The sequence below is a fragment of the Balaenoptera acutorostrata genome, chromosome 8 (assembly GCF_949987535.1).
Source record: "Balaenoptera acutorostrata chromosome 8, mBalAcu1.1, whole genome shotgun sequence".
In the NCBI taxonomy this organism is placed as follows: Eukaryota; Metazoa; Chordata; class Mammalia; order Artiodactyla; family Balaenopteridae; genus Balaenoptera; species Balaenoptera acutorostrata.
The window spans coordinates 55,868,699-55,890,481 of NC_080071.1; the positions used below are offsets into that span (position 1 = coordinate 55,868,699).

The following is a 21,783-nucleotide window of genomic DNA, read 5'->3' on the forward strand; positions in this document are numbered from 1 at the left end:
TATGACAAATTCTAAAATTTTGACATTATCATTTGAGACTGATGCTACTGGTTCTTCAGGAGATGATTTTATAGGTTGTCAAGGACACCTTGGTTAAACCAAGACAAGAACAAAGGCTGAAGTTCTAAACCCCTAAGTTAATCTTTCTCCCAAATCTTTATTTATTTATGGATAAGGCTCTAAGAAAGCTAACAAACCAATCAATTCATTGAGGAGAAAAGAGGACCACCACAAATTGCCAAAATAAGTTATATTAACTTACCATACAATGGAGAGGTGGTCTGTTGAAACCCAGGTCTTAGGCACTGCTGAACTCTAAATGGAAAGAAACAAAAATCATACTTAAGAAAAATGCACTTGTTATTCTCCAAAAGGCTTGAAATTCTTATAGGCTAATTTTAGAAACATGTAACATTAGTTTCACTATTTTATGATGCGCAGAAATTTTTAAATGATGCACTCTTGTAAAAGGTGATCCAAAAATATTAAGATATTGAATATTTCCTGCATAGAATACTTCTTTGTCTTTGCTACTTAGTCAAGCTTAAATTACCCTTTAAAATTATTAAAACATCCACAGATTACTTACTGAAGTTTACTAACTCTTCATTACTCTAATAAGAGGTTGAGTTTATGATTCTTTAATAAATCATAGTGTATATGTAAATTATAATAGGTATTTCAGTAATTTTAGTTCTGACTAGACTATCACTTAGTAAATTCTAAGATGTTAATTCTAATCAGGATGTGCCTGAGAGATACCTAGGCCTGAGGAGACTTTTCAAAATAAATATGCCTAATCACAAAACTACCAAATCGGACTCTTATAAGTGGGGTCCAGACTTATTTGGAAAAAAATCCCTAGATGATTAGCATATATACTACGGGTTAGAGACAGAAGGGCAAAAACCTAGTAAAAAACATAACTATTTTCAGACGGCTTCCTAACAGTGGCACAGCACCCTCCAAGAACTAGAGACTTCTATTTATACAGGGTAATGACCTCTCTGTGAACAGCATCTTACATACAATGGGGAAACATTAAGTAAATCTGATATTATTTTTCATATCATCTCTCTCTCTACACTGTCAAAGACACAATGAGATGCCCTCACTAGAACTGTCAAAACAAAATGAAAATAGGAAACTAACAATGCTGTATGCAAGAAAATTTAAAGCCCTAACATGCCTCTTTGTTTTTGTTTTTTTTTAAATAAAATTATTTATTTAATTTATTTTTTTTTTGGCTGCATTGGGTCTTTGTTGCTGCGCGTGGGCTTTCTCTAGTTGCGGCAAGCGGGGCCTACTCTTCGTTGCAGTGCACGGGCTTCTCATTGCGGTGGCCTCTCTTGTTGCGGAGCACGGGCTCTAGGCGCGTGGGCTTCAGTAGTTGTAGCATGCAGGCTCAGTAGTTGTGGCTTGCGGGCCTAGCGCGCAGGCTCAGTAGTTGTGGCACACAGGCTTAGCTGCTCCGTGGCATGTGGGATCTTCCTGGACCAGGGCTCAAACCCACGTCCCCTGCATTGGCAGGCGGATTCTTAACCACTGAGCCACCAGGGAAGCCCTATGCCTCTTTAATAATAATAAAAAAAGGTATTTGTAACAAAAAAAAAGGTATTTATAACTTCTAAGGAGTCACTGAGTCATTGTCACCATTGTACTCTGCAAATATCAACGTGTATTTGGGTTGGAGGCTCTAAAGTTGAAGGAATCTATAGATTACTTAATGAACTTATAAGCATTAGCTATCTTATTTAGAAATTGCTGCTGGCAACTTATTTTAAAAAATTAAGACAACCAGAGTTCACTGTGGTTCTAAGGTTATATCAGATGCTCAGTAAAGTAAGAACTCACAGTAAACATCATTTACTATTAACAAGGACAAAAGCTAGTTTACTTTCATTCAGTCTAATGAATGCATCTGTGTTACAGCTGAAAAAAGGAAAGTCAACACACATTATAAAGGTAGTTGCTCATGACCTTTGTGATAAAAACTGTTAAATGTTCACCAAAATCTTCTTCCTTTTTCATATAGTTAACTAGAATGCATGTCTCAGCCTCTCTTATTCTATGGTGTGACTAAGGTTTCTCTAATGGGATGTGAAAAAGAGTGATGTGTGCCATTTCCAGGCCTAACTGCTCTCCTTCATGCTCTTTCCCCCCTCCTGTGGATTGAAACAGTGATGATTAGAGCAACCTCGGAAGCAAAGCATTCAAGAAGGGGGAGCCTACTATCAGCCTGGGTCCCTCAGTGAGACTCCTCAAAAACCACCCGCCACGTAAACGCACACCTAAGGCCGTCATACGAGTGAAACATGAAATTCTATTGTGTTTAAGTGCCATTACCTGCATGAGTGAATATTACAGTAGTTCAGCCTACCCTACGAATATAACTAAGGTCTCTAACTTAAACAATTTTTCTAGTCCCAATGGATTTAAAGTCATCTAACTGTTATTGAGATAATCATTAAAAAAATTACTTCTTAATAATTGTTTTTTTAAAGAGAACACACATATAGATATATAAAGACTGTAGATTATTTGAGAGCTAAAAACTAAGTAATTAAATATTTAAAAACTAAATAAAACTCAGATTATACAATAACCAGCTTTGAGAAAGTTCCATAATAAGTAAAATAATATTTTCATCAGAGATACAGATATATGAGCTGCCTTGAACACAATACATTATCAAATGGATTAGAAAAGAGGGAAGCACACGTCCCCCCCACCCCCCCAACACACACCATTAAAAAGACCAAATTCTTTAAAAGCTGCAGGAAGGGGTATCAATACAGCAACATGCTCCAGACCAAGTCTAGGAAATAAGTTATATCCAATTTTATATGACTAAAACATCTATTTTTATACTAAGGAGTTCATATTTAGAGTTTTGAGAACTTCTAGCACATATCTGCCCAAAATATTCAGCATCAAAAAACAAGATTCCTGGGCTTCCCTGGTGGCGCAGTGGTTGGGAGTCTGCCTGCTAGTGCAGGGGACGCGGGTTCGAGCCCTGGTCTGGGAGGGTCCCACATGCCGCGGAGCGGCTGGGCCCGTGAGCCACAACTGCTGAGCCTGCGTGTCTGGAGCCTGTGCTCCGCAGCAGGAGAGGCCGCGATAGTGAGAGGCCCGCGCACCGTGATGAAGGGTGGCCCCCGCTTGCCGCAGCTGGGGAAGGCCCTCGCACGGAAACGAGGACCCAGCACAGCCAAAAATAAATAAATTAAAAAAAAAAAACAAAAAAAAACACAAGATTCCTACCGATGATGAGGTTTGAGAGATTTACCAATTAGTAAATTAGTACTAATTAGTTCCAAAGCTATTATGGCTACATCACAACTCCTTCAGTTATAAGAAAATGGTGGATAAGAGCAGAATAGCTTAATAATTTTTGTTCTATGTATGGCAAGCATTCAGTAATACCTATTTACTGAATGAACAGCAGTAGGTGAACTGAGCAAAGGAGTATCTATTAAGAGAACAACTATGAAACAAAGAACTATCATCTAAAAAGCAAAAGGAAGGCTATCAATTTTTTTTAGAAATTAAGTAATATTTGGAGATGACATGTATACTGAGTTTAAAAGTTAAGCTCTTAACTAAAGACTTAAAGGTTAAACATACAAAAATAAGTCCTAAAAGGAAACCTGAACTTATTTTACAGAAGCTGTGTATCCCATTTAAAGACCAAATACTTGATGTCCTAGCAGGGAAGAATAATTAGCAAATTAATTAATCAGAGCTCTATCTATACTGTCAAAGCTAATTTTTAAATTTTAAAATCAGTAAACCTTCATTCAAGTTTAAAATTCAAGAGTATGTGAAATGTTTGATCTTCCATTACCACCGTATACAGCATACCACTGAGATACACCCGGGGCCCCTGGACTTCAGCCCATACTTTTTTATACTAAAACTCTACTCAATGGATAGGCACTTATTTTGAACAAGAAACAATCATCTTCATAAATAAGAGTCATTTGCACAAAGTTTCTAAGATCCTTTTCACCTTCCATGGATGTAAGTATCCATGCCTCTGTCTTCCCCAAATATTCATATTCATTGTTTCATGTTCTGTCTCTCTCACATACACATACACATGCACACTTGCACACACACACTATACCAGACCAACTCAGGAATCATTTCCAACCGATTACATATCATTTCTCCTTTCATGCCCCACCGTGTCCATCATGTTACTACTTCAGTAGAATCTTTAAAAAGATTACCACAACAGATAAGGCACTGGTATGATGGCTTAATTTTGGTAGAAAAGTCAGTCCTGAACGAACTTGGTAATCCCGGAATCCTCCAGCTACAGACAGCGTGGTTAAATTTATGTGTCTAGCATTCAGAATCCAATAGTTGTTTACAGTCATATAAAAATCTGGTGGGAAATAAAAAAGGCATACATTAAAAATCATTAACCATGCCCTGCAACAATAACCCATCTATAATACTAATATTAAACTGAATTTCTGTTTAAGCCATCTGAATTGTTTATAAGCAATGCCATCCACATTTCTCTATTTTGGGTAAAATCAGTATCTTTACACATACTCTACTTTCCCCATCAGAGTACAAATACTAAGAGTTAGTAAAGGTATCAATAAAGAAAAAAGATAACCCAATTTTATTAGCTTTGACAAGTCCATAGCAAACAGGTCTCTACATTCCACAAGGATGCTGCTTGTTTATGAGCCACATAGTATAGAAAGAAACCCCCGAAATTCTTCCAAAGATACAAGTTTACTATGCTAAGGAATTATATCAATAGATCTTCCTAATCATGGCTGCGTCCCTGCTTATAAGGGCTTAGCAACTGTCTACTGCAGCCACTGTAGTACTGGTGACTACACAAAGTACTATTTAAGTTCTTAAAATACCATCTATCAGGACAATGACAGTCACATTAGTCTTGGGACTCTCCGCTGCGGAAAATCTGATGCTTAAGAAGATTCTATCCATTTAGTGTAACAAGTGGTGCAGACAATTTTTCCACTTTATCTATGGAAGATGAGAAAAATTTAGTGTCAAAGATCTGAGGCCAGGGCAGGGGAGTTCTCATTTCCTATTCTGATTATCAAAACTTACTGCATTTTTTATCCTGGCATTTGATCCCATTGATGGCTTTTAACATTTTGGAACAGCAAACTCTTCTCATTAAAGATCTCAGTAGTATTCACTTAGATTGAGACCAAGCAGACCCATTCCTAATATCTCCAGGGCTTGGGATAAGAGTTCCAATGGGGTATACATGCCATATGTCTAAATACTTAAAAGTCAAAATTCCAGCTAACAAACTTAAATCAAATGTATTTTCTCTGCCTACCTTGACAAATATATCATTGAAATAACCTGGAAGGCCAGGTTCAAATTAAGGATTCTAGGACACCTCAGAGTTGGACACCGGATTATGGCAGCATAGGGAGAGCATATCTCTGGCCACAGATTGCTGTGGAGATCTGCAGCAAAGGGGGAACAGATCACTGTGCTCTCTTCTTCTTCTTCCCATCCACATTCCATCCTGCATCAGAAAGACCTCCTGTGCACATCAAAATTCTGTCTTTACCTCATGCAGAGCCAACCCTTGGCCATAACTCAAGCTCAGGATTCTATATACCTGTCCTCAGGACAGATCCAAGTAAGAGGCTAAGGAAGTGGGCTTGAGGCATATGGGCAAGAAAAGTCTGAAGGACTGGCTACCTGGATCATAGTCCAGAAGTAAAGGTACAGCCTGTAAGTGGGGAGGCTGCTTGGCCTGTACACTCCACACCCCGTGGGAAATGGCAACACGGGAGCAGGGCCCTCTGAAGTACAGAGCTCAGTGCAAAGCTTCCTCTCCCCTATTTAAGGACAGTATTTCCACCAAGTAAAAATAGGGAATCTACTTCTGGAGGTCATGTGGGTCTCCTAAAAACTTAAAATCCACCCTTGAACTTTTGTTTTTTCATTCTAATTATGGCTTAACGCAATAAAAAATAAATACAGAATAAATGGCATAGAAGCTTGCTAATTACTGGAGAGGCTCCCTGACCCTAAGAAGCACTTTCAGCCTAAGCCATTTAGAAACAGACCATCGGTATCCTTCAGAAACAGTAAACCTGACTCTCTTGACAGTTCTTTCCTCAAAGAGATTTTTAAAATGCATTTTGAGTAATTGTAATTTAACCTGCATGGCTCATCTACATACACCACATAAAATGCAGTAAGAGAAAGAATTCTCAACTGTGATGGCAAGTATTATGACTTGTCTATACCTTTAATTTTTTCCTAAACCTATTATAAATAATAATTTATAATTATTAGAATCAGTAAAGCATATTTAACCAACTTCAATAATAAAACTAAAAATTTTTATGAGAAGAGTTCTACAGGCAAAGTTTTAAATGTAATAAGGAAAAAAATCAAACTTCTCTTTAAGTGCTACTGCACCAGATATTCCAGCAAGTAAGCTTACTCCTTGGCAATGTTATGTTAAGATGGGTGCTTTGGAAAACTACTTTGGTTTGGAGTCACTAGGGTATATGCCTCACTTATCTATAAACAAAATTTTCACCACAATTAAGATAATGCAAATTTTTATAGGGTAAGAAGTTGTGTAAATTTACTGATTAGGAAAAATAATTATTTCTTTCTAAAGATTTTCTTCTACACATACAACATTCCAAAAAAGCAGTGAAGATAATACTTGACTTTCTTTAATAAAAAGTTGAGATAGTAGGCATTTAATTCTTATTCTGTGACATTATCACTATTTAATTAGATGACAACAATCATAAACTCCTATTGTTCACTCAAAATTCCCTGCAACATTACAGTATTATCCATAATTTTACTTCCTCTGTTCTCATAATGTAACTCAATTCAGAGGCAGCATACGTAAATGTTAAAGGCACAGGCCCAGAAACAAGCTTGCCGGGAGTCAAATACCAGTGTGGGAGGCATGCAGTCTTAGCCGGAGGTAACTCCTGGAGGAGACAGTATGTCTCTCACAAAAAGCAAAGCCCTTACCTTGGAATACACTCTTTTTCCCAGGCCTGAGGAATGTAAAAGAGATTAGCAAAGCTATCTCAAGCCAGGAGACCTCAGGGAACTGAGAGTCCTGGTTGTTCCCTATGGCTGGGGGCTGTGTGTGAGCCTGGTTAAGGGAAGATAATGTTCAAGGATAGTTGTTGTAAACTTGTTGACATCCGTGGTAGTGACTGAACCGAGACGATAAGCAATTCCATGGGATTATTGTCTAATAATAAGTTCCTCTTCTGTCTATATAAGATTCAGTAAATTCTAAATAAAGTGCCTAGCAACCATCAGTTGTCTTGGTCCTTCTGACCCCATACTCGCAGTGCTATTCAGTCCCTTACCCCTCTCCTTCGGGACCTGGAAGACCCCCTGCGGTGGCTGGACCATCGCATACCAACTCCACCATTTTCTTGCCATGTGATTTTGGGCAAGAACTTTATCTTGGCCTCTTTTTTCTGTCCATGAACATGGCAATAACAATGGTACCTATCTCAAAGAACTGCCATAAGGATCAAATGATACAATAATCATGTAAAGTTCTCACCACAATATCCAAAATATAATAAGAGCTCTATAAAGATTAGCAATCCTACCTTACCTAATCATATAAAGTGTTAGCAGACCTATTTATTAAAAAAAACCAAGGCATTTCTACTATTTTACTTAAATATAAGGTTATTTTGAATGAAGTACCCAGAAGAGTTAACAAAAAAAAGGAAGTATAAACACACTTTAAGAGACCAAGAGTCATCCTCAAGAATAACTAAAATGAAGCTCAAGTTCCTAGGGGTTATAAGACACATGCTTTCCATGTTAAGATGCAAAAGGGAGAGAAAATTAGCAGCAGTTTCAGTTATGAGCCTAAGTTGAAAGTCACAAAAAGAGATGCTCAGAATTGGAGGTGCTGATTTAAACCTAAGCTGCTTCACACATGGATAAACCTATAGTATACTCTAAAGGGAGTAGTAGCTGCAAGGATCTGTTTAATCCTAAACAACAATGGGGAGGTCAGTTAGTGTTTATGTAACAGTACTCACCTGTAATGAAACGATCTAATGGCATCACAGGAGCAACATGAGGCGTTGCTTGTGTAATAAGAAGATTGATCAGATCCTGCTTAAAATTTTTCAATGTAAGCAAAGCTCTTGCAACAAGGCCACCCATAGAATGACCAATTATTGCCACACTCGTTGGAGCAAATTCTTGACCCTATTTAAAAAATCATCAAGGCATGATTAAGGATTAATATCATAATAAATATACTAGGGCTTCCCTGGTGGTGCAGTGGTTGAGAATCTGCCTGCCAATGCAGGGGACACGGGTTCAAACCCTGGTCTGGGAAGATCCCATATGCCGCGGAGCAACTAGACCCGTGAGCCACAACTACTGAGCCTGCGCGTCTGGAGCCTGTGCTCTGCAACAAGAGAGGCCGCGATAGTGAGAGGCCTGCGCACCGCGATGAAGAGTGGCCCCCACTCGCCGCAACTAGAGAAAGCCCTCGCACAGAAACGAAGACCCAACACAGCCAAAAATAATAAATAAATTAATTAATTAATAAAAAAATAAATAAATAAATAAATATACTAAATACTTCTCTCTACATATGAGCAATTTCATAGAAAAAAGAAAATTAAACTATTTATATAACCTCCCATAATAAGATACAGAAATATATTTTCATATATTTGTAATTAGTGTATACATATTTTGTGTTTTGCAAACATTTTTTTTTTAAGCCCGAGGGTTTTTTTTTTTAATTAATTAATTAATTTATTATTTATTTTTGGATGTGTTGGGTCTTCGTTTCTGTGTGAGGGCTTTCTCTAGTTGTGGCAAGCGGGGACCACTCTTCATCGCGGGGCACAGGCCTCTCACTATCGCAGCCTCTCTTGTTGCGGAGCACAGGCTCCAGACGCGCAGACTCAGTAGTTGTGGCTCATGGGCCTAGTTGCTCCGCGGCATGTGGGATCTTCCCAGACGAGGGCTCGAACCCGTGTCCCCTGCATTAGCAGGCAGATTCTCAACCACTGCGCCACCAGGGAAGCCCCCTGCAAACATTTTTAACAGCTAGGCTTTGGTTTTCTGAACCAAAATCAGAACACTTGGTCTAGCAAATCATGTTTTTACCATTTGTTATACTGTATGTAAGAGGTGTAATTATATTTGGTGTATACCAGAATATTAGATTTTATGGGATATATAAAGTCAAATCATTTATTTGAAAATGGAAATAGCACAAAAAAGCCAGAACATTTACAAATGCCACAGCAATGTACTACCTCATCATATTGATATATCTTATCTCATCAAATTATTTCTCTATTGTGTGCCTGGGTTTAAAAAGAAGCCAGCATTCCACAACATTTATTCACTGACAATTACATATTTTATTTTTAAAGTAAGTTTTTCTTTTTAAAAAATCTTTTCTGTCTCCACATAGTATCCTCAGTTCTACTACCAAACTTCTCCTCATCACCCTCCACACTGATCCTTCACCTATGCCTCTTCTCCTGTTACTATGAATAAATTGGGCCTTGTGCAGAAAAGAGTTAACAGAATAGGCCTGAGACTGCTCTCCTTAGAAGAGACTGCATTAAAGGTTGGCTCTGGGCTGCAGTATGGGACCATAGATTTTGGGAGGGTTCTCATCATTCCTAAATGATAAGAATAGCTCATTGTTCTGGAACTGTTTTGTAAACAACATGGTTTATGTTGAACACCTTCATCCTTCTGGTAGGGATTTTGGTACACGGAAGGCAGAGGCACAGGGTGTCTAGGTGACCAGCCCTCAATAAAAAACCTTGGCCACTGGGTCTCTAATGAGTTTCTCTCATAGATGACATTTCATACATGTCACAATCGTTGCTGTAGGAATTAAACACATCCAGTGTGACTTTCCTGCAAGAGAACACTGGGAAGCCTGCACCTAGTTTCTCTGGACTTCCCCCCATGTACCTTTTCTCCTCCTACATTTCCCCCCATCCGGGTTAATGATAATTCAATCCTTTTAGTTTTTCTAGTTTGGGTCACCCTTAACGCTTCTTTTTCTCTCACATTACCCCTCCATACCTGATGTACCAGCAAACCCGGTTGCCTTTAAGATTTACACCAATCTGACCATTTCTTATCACCTCCACTGCTATCAGCTTGATCCAAATCACAGTTATTTGTCTGAATTACTGCAGAAGCTTCCTAACTGGTCTCTCTGCTTCTACCTTTACATCCCTTCAGTTTATGCTCAAGAGCATAACGAATGACACTGTGAAAACCTAAAACAGAACATGTCATTCTTTTCTTCAAAAACCTCCAGTGGCTTTCCATATCATTTAAAAGGCAAAATTCTAAAAATGCCTCCAAGGCTCTATAATCTGCCTCCCCCCACCCCGCCCCAAACTCTCCTTCTACTAACTCACTGTCTGTTCCAGCCATACCAGATTCCTTGTTTTTCCTCAAATACAGCTCACATGTGTTTGCCTCAGATATTTGTTTCCTCTGCCTAGAGTACTTTCCCCAGATATCTAAACGGGTTACTCCCTCATGTCCTTAATTTGTATTAAACTGTCTGGAGGTCTTCACTGGGTAACCTTATTTATAATTGCAGTCTTCTACCCTCAACTCCTTATCTCCTTTTCCTGTTTTATTTTTCTTCCTGGCATTTATCACCATATAAGATAGTATGTATTTTTCTTATTTATGATGTTTACTGTCTGCCTCTCTCTGTTAGAACATAAGGTTCATGAGGGCTTAGACTTCTGTTTTATTCATTCCTATATTTGCATGCAGACTCATATGATGAATGAATGTGCTTTTCTCTACCTAAAATGTCCTCTCACTTTCCCACACCCAAATCGTATCCATTCAACAAGATTCAATTGTCTCTAACTCCTACTGTACTTGCTTGTAACAGAAATATTACTCTCTAAAAGCCTCAATTTAAAGAAAGTTTATTTGTTTTATTATAAATTTAGTATGTATTTGTTAGACAAAACATGACAACAAAAAATAGAGAAGGAAAACAAACTACCTAGTATATAACATTAAAGACACGATTGTTTATTGTGAAAGTCATTTATGGAAATAATTCTCATTTTGTAATCACATCTTATTTATCTTGTTCAATAAATATCAGATACATAAAAAGTCCTGTTTCATCCTATGGCTCATTTCATTCTATAATAAGTGTAGATTTTTTTTTTTAATTTTTATTTATTATGTTTATTTTTTTGGCTGTGTTGGGTCTTCGTTTCTGTGCGAGGGCCCTCTCCAGCTGCGGCGAGTGGGGGCCACTCTTCATCGCGGTGCGCGGGCCTGTCACTATCGCGGCCTCTCTTGTTGCGGAGCAGAGGTTCCAGACGCTCAGGCTCAGTAGTTGTGGCTCACGGGCCCAGCCGCTCCGCGGCACGTGGGATCCTCCCAGACCAGGGCTCGAACCCGTGTCCCCTGCACTGGCAGGCAGACTCTCAACCACTGCGCCACCAGGGAAGCCCATAAGTGTAGATTTAAGCTAAAAAATACTTGCTGTTGAAGTAATTTTAAAATGCTGGCTTATGCAAAGAATCATGACGCCTAAATTTCATTTTCAAGATACACAGGAATACAAATGCCTGGATTACTGTAGCTTTACAGTTAAGTCTTGAATCAGGCAGTGCACGTCCTCCAACTTTGTTCTTTTTCAAGGCTGGTCTTTCTGATTCTTTCCACATAAGCTCACCAGTTTTTTAAAAAACAACCGCTGGTATTTGATTTGTATTGCATTAAATCTACTGGTCTGTTTGGGGAGAATTTACATCTTAATCTTGAATCTTCTAATCCATAAAGTTGGTCTGTTAATTTATTTTGGATTTCTTTAATTTCTATCAGCAAGGTTTGCAGTTTTCAGTGAACAGATCTTGCACATCTTTCATTAAATTTATCCATAAGAATTTATTCTGTATACTACTGTAAATGCATTTCAAAATTTCACCTTCCATTTGTTCACTGCCTTTTGAATATTGACCATCTACCTGTGACTTTGCTAAATTCACTTATGAATTCTAAAAATTTTCTGTAAATTCCTTTAAATGTTTCTGTATACTTATGTCATCTGTGATTACAGATAGTTTTAATTCTTCCTTTTTAATCTTTATTAATTTTATTTCTCTTTCTGGCCTTATTGCACTTGCTATGACTTCTGTACAATGTTGAATAGGGATGGTGGGAGGAGACAGAAGCTGAAAAATGAAGAAAGGAAAAAGCCATCTGTATACAACATTCAAGACATTTGATTATTTATTGTGAATAACATTTATGGAAATCTCATTTTATGATCACATCGTACTTATCTTATCCAGCAAAATCGATACATAAATGGTCCTTAACTAAATACAGCTTGTTTCCTCCCATAATACTATGCATATGCATGATACTTGTAATTCCTCAGCTTGAGGAAGTTCGCTTCCATTCCTACTGTGCTGAGTTTTATTTATTTTTTCCTTAAATTATGAATGGGTGCTGAATGTAGTCAAATGAGTTTTCTTCATCTATTTAGATGATCCTATGATGAATTACATTGATTGATACCTGAATATAAACCAACTTTGCATTCTTGGGATAAATCCTACTTCGTCATAATGTATTATACTTTAAAATACTGCTGGATTTGATAGCCTAATTTTTTGTTTAGAATTCAAAAAAAATTTTTTTGGCCACACTGTGCAGCACACGGGATCTTAGTTCCCCAACCAGGGAGTGAACCCATGCCCCCTGCATTGGAAGGCAGAGTCTTAACCACTTCCCCACCAGCGAAGTCCCTTTTTCCTGTTGTGGTTTTTTTTGGTTTAGAATTTTATATCTATGTTTATGAGGGATATGAGGTCTTTATTTTCTTTTCAAACAACTGTCACTCATTGTCTGATTTTGATAGTCAGGGTTTGCTGGTTTCTTAAATGAAGTGTTGTTGTCTTCTTATTTTCTGAGTTTGTGTAAGATGGGTATTATTTCCCCTTTAAATGTTTGAAAGAATTCGCCACTGAAGTCATTTAGCTCTAGGTTTTTCTTGGCAGTAAGATTTTTAATTACAAATTCAAAAAAATTCTAAACAGATATAGAGCTAGTCAGACATTGTTTCTTCTTGTAACTGTTTTGTAATTTAAGTTTCAAGGGATTTGTGCATTTCATCTGAGTTGTCAAATTTATTGGCATAAAGTCTTTCATAACATTCCTTTAATAGCTTCTTAGTATCTGTAGACTCTGTAGAGACGTTCCCTCTTTTAGTCTTGATATTGTTAATGTGTCCCCTCCTTTCTTTTCGTAATCAGTCTATCTATGGGTTTATCAATTTTACACATCTTTTCAAAAAATCAGCCATTGGTATCAATCTTTCTCCACTGTTTGACTGTTTTCTATTTAGCTGATTTCCATTCTCATCTTTATTGTTACCTTATTTCTACTTATTTTGAGTTTACTTTGTTCTTCTTTCTCTAGCTTCTTAAGTTGGAAGGTTAGATGATTGCTTTTAAAACTTGTTCTTTTCTAATAAAAGCATTTATTTATTTATTTATTTTTATAGTTGCCTAATTTTATTTTATTATTTTTTTAACATCTTTATTGGAGTATAATTGCTTTACAATGGTGTGTTACTTTCTGCTTTATAACAAAGTGAATCAGTTATACATATACATATGTTCCCATATCTCTTCCCTCTTGCATCTCCCTCCCTCCCACCCTCCCTATCCCACCCTTCTAGGTGGTCACAAAGCACAGAGCTGATCTCCCTGTGCTATGCAGTTGCTTCCCACTAGCTATCTATTTTACGTTTGGTAGTGTATATATGTCCATGCCACTCTCTCACTTTGTCACAGCTTACCCTTCCCCCTCCCCATATCCTCAAGTCCATTCTCTAGTAGGTCTGTGTCTTTATTCCCGTCTTGCCACTAGGTTCTTCATGACTTTTTTTTTCCCCTTAGATTCCTTATACATGTGTTAGCATACTGTATTTGTTTTTCTCTTTCTGACTTACTTCACTCTGTATGACAGACTCTAACTCCATCCACCTCACTACAAATGACTCCATTTCGTTGCTTTTTATGGCTGAGTAATATTCCATTGTATATATGTGCCACATCTTCCTTATCCATTCATCCAGTGATGGACACTTAGGTTGCTTCCATGTCCTGGCTATAGTAAATAGAACTGCAATGAACATTTTGGTACATGACTCTCTTTGGATTATGGTTTTCTCCGGGTATATGCCCAGTAGTGGGATTGCTGGGTTGTATGGTAGTTCTATTTTTAGTTTTTTAAGGAACCTCCATACTGTTCTCCATAGTGGCTGTATCAATTTACATTCCCACCAACAGTGCAAGAGGGTTCCCTTTTCTCCACACCCTCTCCAGCATTTATTGTTTCTAGATTTTTTGATGATGGCCATTCAGACCAGTGTGAGAAGATATCTCATTGTAGTTTTGATTTGCATTTCTCTAATGATTAATGATGTTGAGCATTCTTTCATGTGTTTGTTGGCAATCTGTATATCTTCTTTGGAGAAATGTCTATTTAGGTCTTCTGCCCATTTTTGGATTGGGTTGTTTGTTTTTTTGTTATTGAGCTGCATGAGCTTCTTGTAAATTTTGGAGATTAATCCTTTGTCAGTTGCTTCATTTGCAAATCGTTTCTCTAATTCTGAGGGTGTCTTTTGGTCTTGTTTACGGTTTCCTTTGCTGTGCAAAAGCTTTTAAGTTTCATTAGGTTCCATTTGTTTATTTTTGTTTTTATTTCCATTTCTCTAGGAGCTGGGTCAAAAAGGATCTTGCTGTGATTTATGTCATACAGTGTTCTGCCTATGTTTTCCTCTAAGAGTTTGATAGTGTCTGGCCTTACATTTAGGTCTTTAATCCATTTTGACTTTATTTTTGTGTATGGTGTTAGGGAGTGTTCTAATTTCATACTTTTACATGTACCTGTCCAGTTTTCCCAGCACCACTTATTGAAGGGACTGTCTTTTCTCCACTGTATAAGCTTGCCTCCTTTATCAAAGATAAGGTGACCATATGTGCATGGGTTTATCTCTGGGCTTTCTATCCTGTTCCATTGATCTATATTTCTGTTTTTGTGCCAGTACCATACTGTCTTGATTACTGTAGCTTTGTAGTATAGTCTGAAGTCAGGGAGCCTGATTCCTCCAGCTCCATTTTTCGTTCTCAAGATTGCTTTGGCTATTCGGGGTCTTTTGTGTTTCCATACAAATTGTGAAATTTTTTGTTCTAGTTCTGTGAAAAATGCCAGTGGTAGTTTGATAGGGATTGCACTGAATCTGTAGATTGATTTGGGTTGGAGAGTCATTTTCACAATGTTGATTCTTCCAATCCAAGAACATGGTATATCTCTCCATCTGTTGGTATCATCTTTAATTTCTTTCATCAGTGTCTTATAATTTTCTGCATACAGGTCTTTTGTCTCCTTAGGTAGGTTTATTCCTAGATATTTTATTCTTCTTGTTGCAGTGGTAAATGGGAGTGTTTTCTTAATTTCACTTTCAGATTTTTCATCATTACTGTATAGGAATGCGAGAGATTTCTGTGCATTAATTTTGTATCCTGCTACTTACCAAATTCATTGATTAGCTCTAGTAGTTTTCTGGTAGCATCTTTAGAATTCTCTATGTATAGTATCACGTCATCTGCAAACAGTGACAGTTTTACTTCTTCTTTTCCGATTTGGATTCCTTTTTTTTTTTTTTTTTTTCTTTCGTGTGAGGGCTTTCTCTAGTTGCGGCAAGTGGGGGCCACTCTTCATCGCGGTGCGGGGGCCGCTCTTCATCGCGGTGCGCGGGCCTTTCACTATCGCGGCCCCTCCCGTTGCGGGGCACAGGCTCCAGACGCGCAGGCTCAGTAGTTGTGGCTCACGGGCCCAGTCGCTCCGTGGCATGTGGGATCTTCCCAGACCAGGGCTCGAACCCGTGTCCCCTGCATTGGCAGGCAGATTCTCAACCACTGCACCACCAGGGAAGCCCCGGATTCCTTTTATTTCTTTTTCTTCTCTGATTGCTATGGCTAAAACTTCCGAAACTATGTTGAATAATAGTGGTGAGAGTGGGCAACCTTGTCTTGTTCCTGATCTTAGTGGAAATGGTTTCAGTTTTTCACCATTGAGGATGATGTTGGCTGTGGGTTTGTCACATATGGCCTTTATTATGTTGAGGAAAGTTCCCGCTATGCCTATTTTCTGCAGGGCTTTTATCATAAATGGGTGTTGAATTTGGTCGAAAGTTTTCTCTGCATCTATTGAGATGATCATATGGTTTTTATTCTTCAATTTGTTAATATGGTGTATCACATTGATTGATTTGCATATATTGAAGAATCCTTGCATTCCTGGGATAAACCCCACTTGATCACGGTGTATGACCCTTTTAATGTGCTGTTGGATTCTGTTTGCTAGTATTTTGTTGAGGATTTTTGCATCTATGTTCATCAGTGATATTGGCCTGTAGTTTTCTTTGTGACATCTTTGTCTTGTTTTGGTATCAGAGTGATGGTGGCCTCGTAGAATGAGTTTGAGAGTGTTCCTCCCTCTGCTATATTTTGCAAGAGTTTGAGAAGGATAGGTGTTAGCTCTTCTCTAAATGTTTGATAGAATTCGCCTGTGAAGCCATCTGATCCTGGGCTTTCGTTTGTTGGAAGATTTTTAACCACAGTTTCAATTTTAGTGCTTCTGATTGGTCTGTTCATATTTTCTATTTCTTCCTGGTTCAGTCTCGGAAGGTTGTGCATTTCTAAGAATTTGTCCACTTCTTCCAGGTTGTCCATTTTATTGGCATAGAGTTGCTTGTAGTAATCTCTCATGATCCTTTGTATTTCTGCAGTGTCAGTTGTTCCTTCTCCTTTTTCATTTCTAATTCTATTGACTTGAGTCTTCTTCTTTTTTTTCTTGATGAGTCTGGCTAATGGTTTATCAATTTTGTTTATCTTCTCAAAGAACCAGCTTTTAGTTTTATTGATCTTTGCTATCGTTTCCTTCATTTCTTTTTCATTTATTTCTGATCTGATCTTTCTGATTTCTTTCCTTCTGCTAACTTTGGGGTTTTTTTGTTCTTTCTCTAATTGCTTTAGGTGCAAGGTTAGGTTGTTTATTTGAGATGTTTCCTGTTTCTTAAGGTAGGATTGTATTGCTATAAACTTCCCTCTTAGAACTGCTTTTGCTGCATCCCATAGGTTTTAGGTCGTCGTGTCTCCATTTTCATTTGTTTCTAGGTATTTTTTGATTTCCCCTTTGATTTCTTCAGTGATCACTTCGTTATTAAGTAGTGTATTGTTTAGCCTCCATGTGTTTGTATTTTTCACAGATCTTTTCCTTTAATTGATATCTAGTCTCATAGCGTTGTGGTCGGAAAAGATACTTGATACGATTTCAATTTTCTTAAATTTACCAAGGCTTGATTTGTGACCCAAGATATGATCTATCCTGGAGAATGTTCCATGAGCACTTGAGAAAAACGTGTATTCTGTTGTTTTGGGGTGGAATGTCCTATAAATATCAATTAAGTCCATCTTGTTTAATGTATCATGTAAAGCTTGTGTTTCCTTATTTATTTTCATTTTGGATGATCTGTCCATTGGTGAAATTGGGGTGTTAAAGTCCCCTACTATGATTGTGTTATTGTCGATTTCCTCTTTTATGGCTGTTAGTATTTGCCTTATGTATTGAGGTGCTCCTATGTTGAGTGCATAAATATTTACAATTGTTATACCTTCCTCTTGGATCGATCCCTTGATCATTATATAGTGTCCTTCTTGGTCTCTTGTAATAGTCTTTATTTTAAAGTCTATTTTGTCTGATATGAGAATTGCTACTCCAGCTTTCTTTTGATTTCCATTTGCATGGAATATCTTTTTCCATCCCCTCACTTTCAGTCTGTATGTGTCCCTAGGTCTGAAGTGGGTCTCTTGAAGACCGCATATATATGGGTCTTTTTTTTGTATCCATTCAGCCAGTCTGTGTCTTTTGGTGGGAGCATTTAAGGTAATTATCAATATTTATGTTCCTATTCCCATTTTCTTAAATGTTTTGGGTTTGTTATTGTAGGTGTTTTCCTTGTCTTGTGTTTCTTGCCTAGAGAGGTTCCTTTAGCATTTGTTGTAAAGCTGGTTTGGTGGTGCTGAACTCTCTCAGCATTTGCTTGTCTGTAAAGGTTTTAATTTCTCCATCAAATCTGAATGAGATCCTTGCTGGGTAGAGTAATCTTGGTTGTAGGTTTTTCTCCTTCATCACTTTAAATATGTCCTGCCACTCCCTTCTGGCTTGCAGAGTTTCTGCTGAAAGATCAGCTGTTAACCTTATGGGGATTCCCTTGTGTGTTATTTGTTGTTTTTCCCTTGCTGCTTTTAATATGTTTTCTTTATATTTAATTTTTGATAGTTTGATTAATATGTGTCTTGGTGTGTTTCTCCTTGGATTTATCCTGTATGGGACTCTCTGTGCTTCCAGGACTTGATTAACTATTTCCTTTCCCATATTAGGGAAGTTTTCAACTATAATCTCTTCAAATATTTTCTCAGTTCCTTTCTTTTTCTCTTCTTCTTCTGGGACCCCTATAATTCGAATGTTGGTGCGTTTAATGTTGTCTCAGAGGTCTCTGAGACTGTCCTCAGTTCTTTTCATTCTTCTTTCTTTATTCTGCTCTGCAGTAGTTATTTCCACTATTTTATCTTCCAGGTCACTTATCCGTTCTTCTGCCTCAGTTATTCTGCTATTGATCCCTTCTAGAGTATTTTTAATTTCATTTATTGTGTTGTTCATCGTTGCTTGTTTCCTCTTTAGTTCTTCTAGGTCCTTGTTAAATGTTTCTTGCATTTTGTCTATTTTATTTCCAAGATTTTAGATCATCTTTACTATCATTACTCTGAACTCTTTTTCAGGTAGACTGCCTATTTCCTCTTCATTTGTTAGGTCTGGTGTGTTTTTACCTTGCTCCTTCATCTGCTGTGCGTTTTTCTGTCTTCTCATTTTGCTTATCTTACTGTGTTTGGGGTCTCCTTTTCGCAGGCTGCAGGTTCATAGTTCCCGTTGTTTTTGGTGTCAGTTCCCAGTGGCTAAGTTTGGTTCAGTGGGTTGTGTAGGCTTCCTGGTGGAGGGGACTAGTGCCTGTGTTCTGGTGGATGAGGCTGGATCTTGTCTTTCTGGTGGGCACGTCCGCGTCTGGTGGTGTGTTTTGGGGTGTCTGTGACGTTATTATGATTTTAGGCAGACTGTCTGCTAATGGATGGGGTTGTGTTCCTGTGTTGCTAGTTGTTTGGCATAGGGTGTCCAGCACTGTAGCTTGCTGGTTGTTGAGTGAAGCTGGGTCTTGGTGTTGAGATGGAGATCTCTGGGAGATTTTCGCCGTTTGGTATTACGTGGAGCTGGGAGGTCTCTTGTGGACCAGTGTCCTGAAGTTGGCTCTCCCACCTCAGAGGCACAGCCCTGATGCCTGGCTGGAGCACCAAGAGCCTTTCATCCGCACGGCTCAGAATAAAAGGGTGAAAAAATAGATAGAAAGAACGAAAGAGGATAAAATAAAATAAAATAAAATAGAATAGAATAAAATAAAGTTATTAAAATAAAAAAATAAAAAATAATTATGAAAAAAAATTTTTTTAAGTTAAAAAAAAAAAAAAAGGAAACGGGCGGACAGAACCCTAGGACAAATGGTGAAAGCAAAGCTATACAGACAAAATCTCACACAGAAGCATACACATACACACTCTCAAAAAGAGGAAAAGGGGAAAAAATAATATATGTTGCTCCCAAAGTCCACCTCCTCAATTTGGGATGATTCGTTGTCTATTCAGGTATTCCACAGATGCAGGGTACACCAAGTTGATTGTGGAGCTTTAATCCGCTGCTTCTGAGGCTACTGGGAGAAATTTCCCTTTCTCTTCTTTGTTCACACAGCTCCCAGTGTTCAGCTTTGGATTTGGACCCGCCTCTGAGTGTAGGTCGTCTGAGGGCGTCTGTTCTTCGCTCAGACAGGACGGCGTTAAAGGAGCAGCTGCTTCGGGGGCTCTGGCTCACTCAGGCCAGGGGGAGGGAGGGGTACGTTTGCGGGGCGAGCCTGCGGCGGCAGAGACCTGCATAACGTTGCACCAGCCTGAGGCGTGCTGTGCGTTCTCCTGGGGAAGTTGTCCCTGGATCACGGGACCCTGGCAGTGGTGCGCGGCACAGGCTCCCAGGAGGGGAGGTGTCGATAGTGACCTGTGCTTGCAGACAGGCTTCTTGGTGGCGGCAGCAGCAGCCTTAGCATCTCATGCCCATCTCTGGGGTCCACACTGATAGCCGCGGCTCGCGCCCATCTCTGGAGCTCCTTTAAGCAGCGCTCTTAGTCCCCTCTCCTCGCGCACCAGGAAACAAAGAGGCAAGAAAGTGTCTTGCCTCTTCGGCAGCTCCAGCCTTTCCCGGACTCCCTCCCGGCTAGCTGTGGTGCACTAACCCCTTCAGGCTGTGTTCACGCCGCCAACCCCAGTCCTCTCCCTGCGATCCGACCAAAGCCCGAGCCTCAGCTCCCAGGTCACTCCCCGTCCCGGCGGGTGAGCAGACAAGCCTCTCGGGCTGGTGAGTGCTAGTCAGCACCGATCCTCTGTGCGGGAATCTCTCCGCTTTGCCCTCCACACCCCTGTTGCTGTGCTCTCCTCCGTGGTTCCGAAGCTTCTCTATTTATTTAGTTTTATAATTTTATTTATTTGGTTATTTGTTTTTGGCTGTGTTGGGTCTTCACTGCTGTGCGCAGGCTTTCTCTAGTTGTGGCAAGTGGGGGTTACTCTTCGTTACGGTGCGCGGGCTTCTCATTGCGGTGGCTTCTCTTGCTGCGGAGCACAGGCTCTAGGCATGCAGGCTCAGGAGTTGTGGCTTGTGGGCTCTAGAGCGCAGGCTCAGTAGTTGTGGCACACAGGCTTAGTTGCTCCACAGCATGTGGGATCTTCCCAGACCAGGGATCGAACCCATGTCCCCTGCATTGGCATGCGGATTCTTAACGACCACGCCACTAGGGAAGTCCCTAATAGAAGCATTTAAAACTATATTTCTTCTAACTACTACTTTAATCTTACATATTCTGATGATGTGTTTTCATTTTAATTCAATTCAAAACACTTTCAAATTTTACCTGTGATTTTCCGTTTGACCTCTGGGTTATCTAGAAGTCATTTCCAAATATTCGAGGATTTTTCAGATATCTTTTTCTTGTTGATTTCTAATTTAATTCTGCTATATTCAGAAAATAAACCCTGTATGATTTCAATCCTCTGAAATTGAGACTTGTTTTATGGCTTAGCATATGGCATACCTTAGTAAATGTTCCACATGCATTTAAAGAGAACACAGTTTGTACAGTTGTTGGGTGTGTTCTATAAATGTCAACAGGTTAAGTTGGTTAACAGTGTTCAAATCTTCTATACTTTACTGATTTTCTAGTTATTTCCTCAATTACTGAGAGAGGATTGTTGAAATTGTCAACTCTAAATGTGGTTGTACCTATTTTTCCGTTTAGTTCGTTAGATTCTGCTTCATGAATTTGGAAGCTCTGTTATTAGGTGCATGCTCACTTCAGATTCTTTTGCCTTGTTGATGAGATGACTCATTATCATGAAATGTCCCTCTTTATCCCTGTAATATCATTTGTCCTAGAATCTACACTAAGACAGCCATGCCAGCTTTCATACGATCTGTTTGTATGTATAGTTTTTCCATTCTTTTACTTTTAATCTATCAGGATCTTGACATTTAAAGTGGCTTTTGCTTTCT

At 38.8% G+C, this 21,783-nt stretch overlaps 1 protein-coding gene across 2 annotated transcripts in view; it reads right to left on the reverse strand.

Moving 5' to 3' along the window:
- Positions 1–21,783, reverse strand: part of PGAP1 (post-GPI attachment to proteins inositol deacylase 1) — an 81,975-nt gene that overhangs the window by 46,646 nt on the left and 13,546 nt on the right. The window contains exons 4-6 of one of the 2 annotated variants that reach the window (XM_007190457.2): positions 8,067–8,238; positions 4,299–4,393; positions 263–315 (exon numbers count right to left, since the gene is read on the reverse strand). In XM_007190457.2, the coding sequence (XP_007190519.1) occupies positions 263–315; positions 4,299–4,393; positions 8,067–8,238 (320 nt within the window). Of the gene's footprint in view, positions 1–262; positions 316–4,235; positions 4,394–8,066; positions 8,239–21,783 lie in introns of both variants that reach the window. The other variant, XM_007190456.2, reaches the window with a different exon arrangement.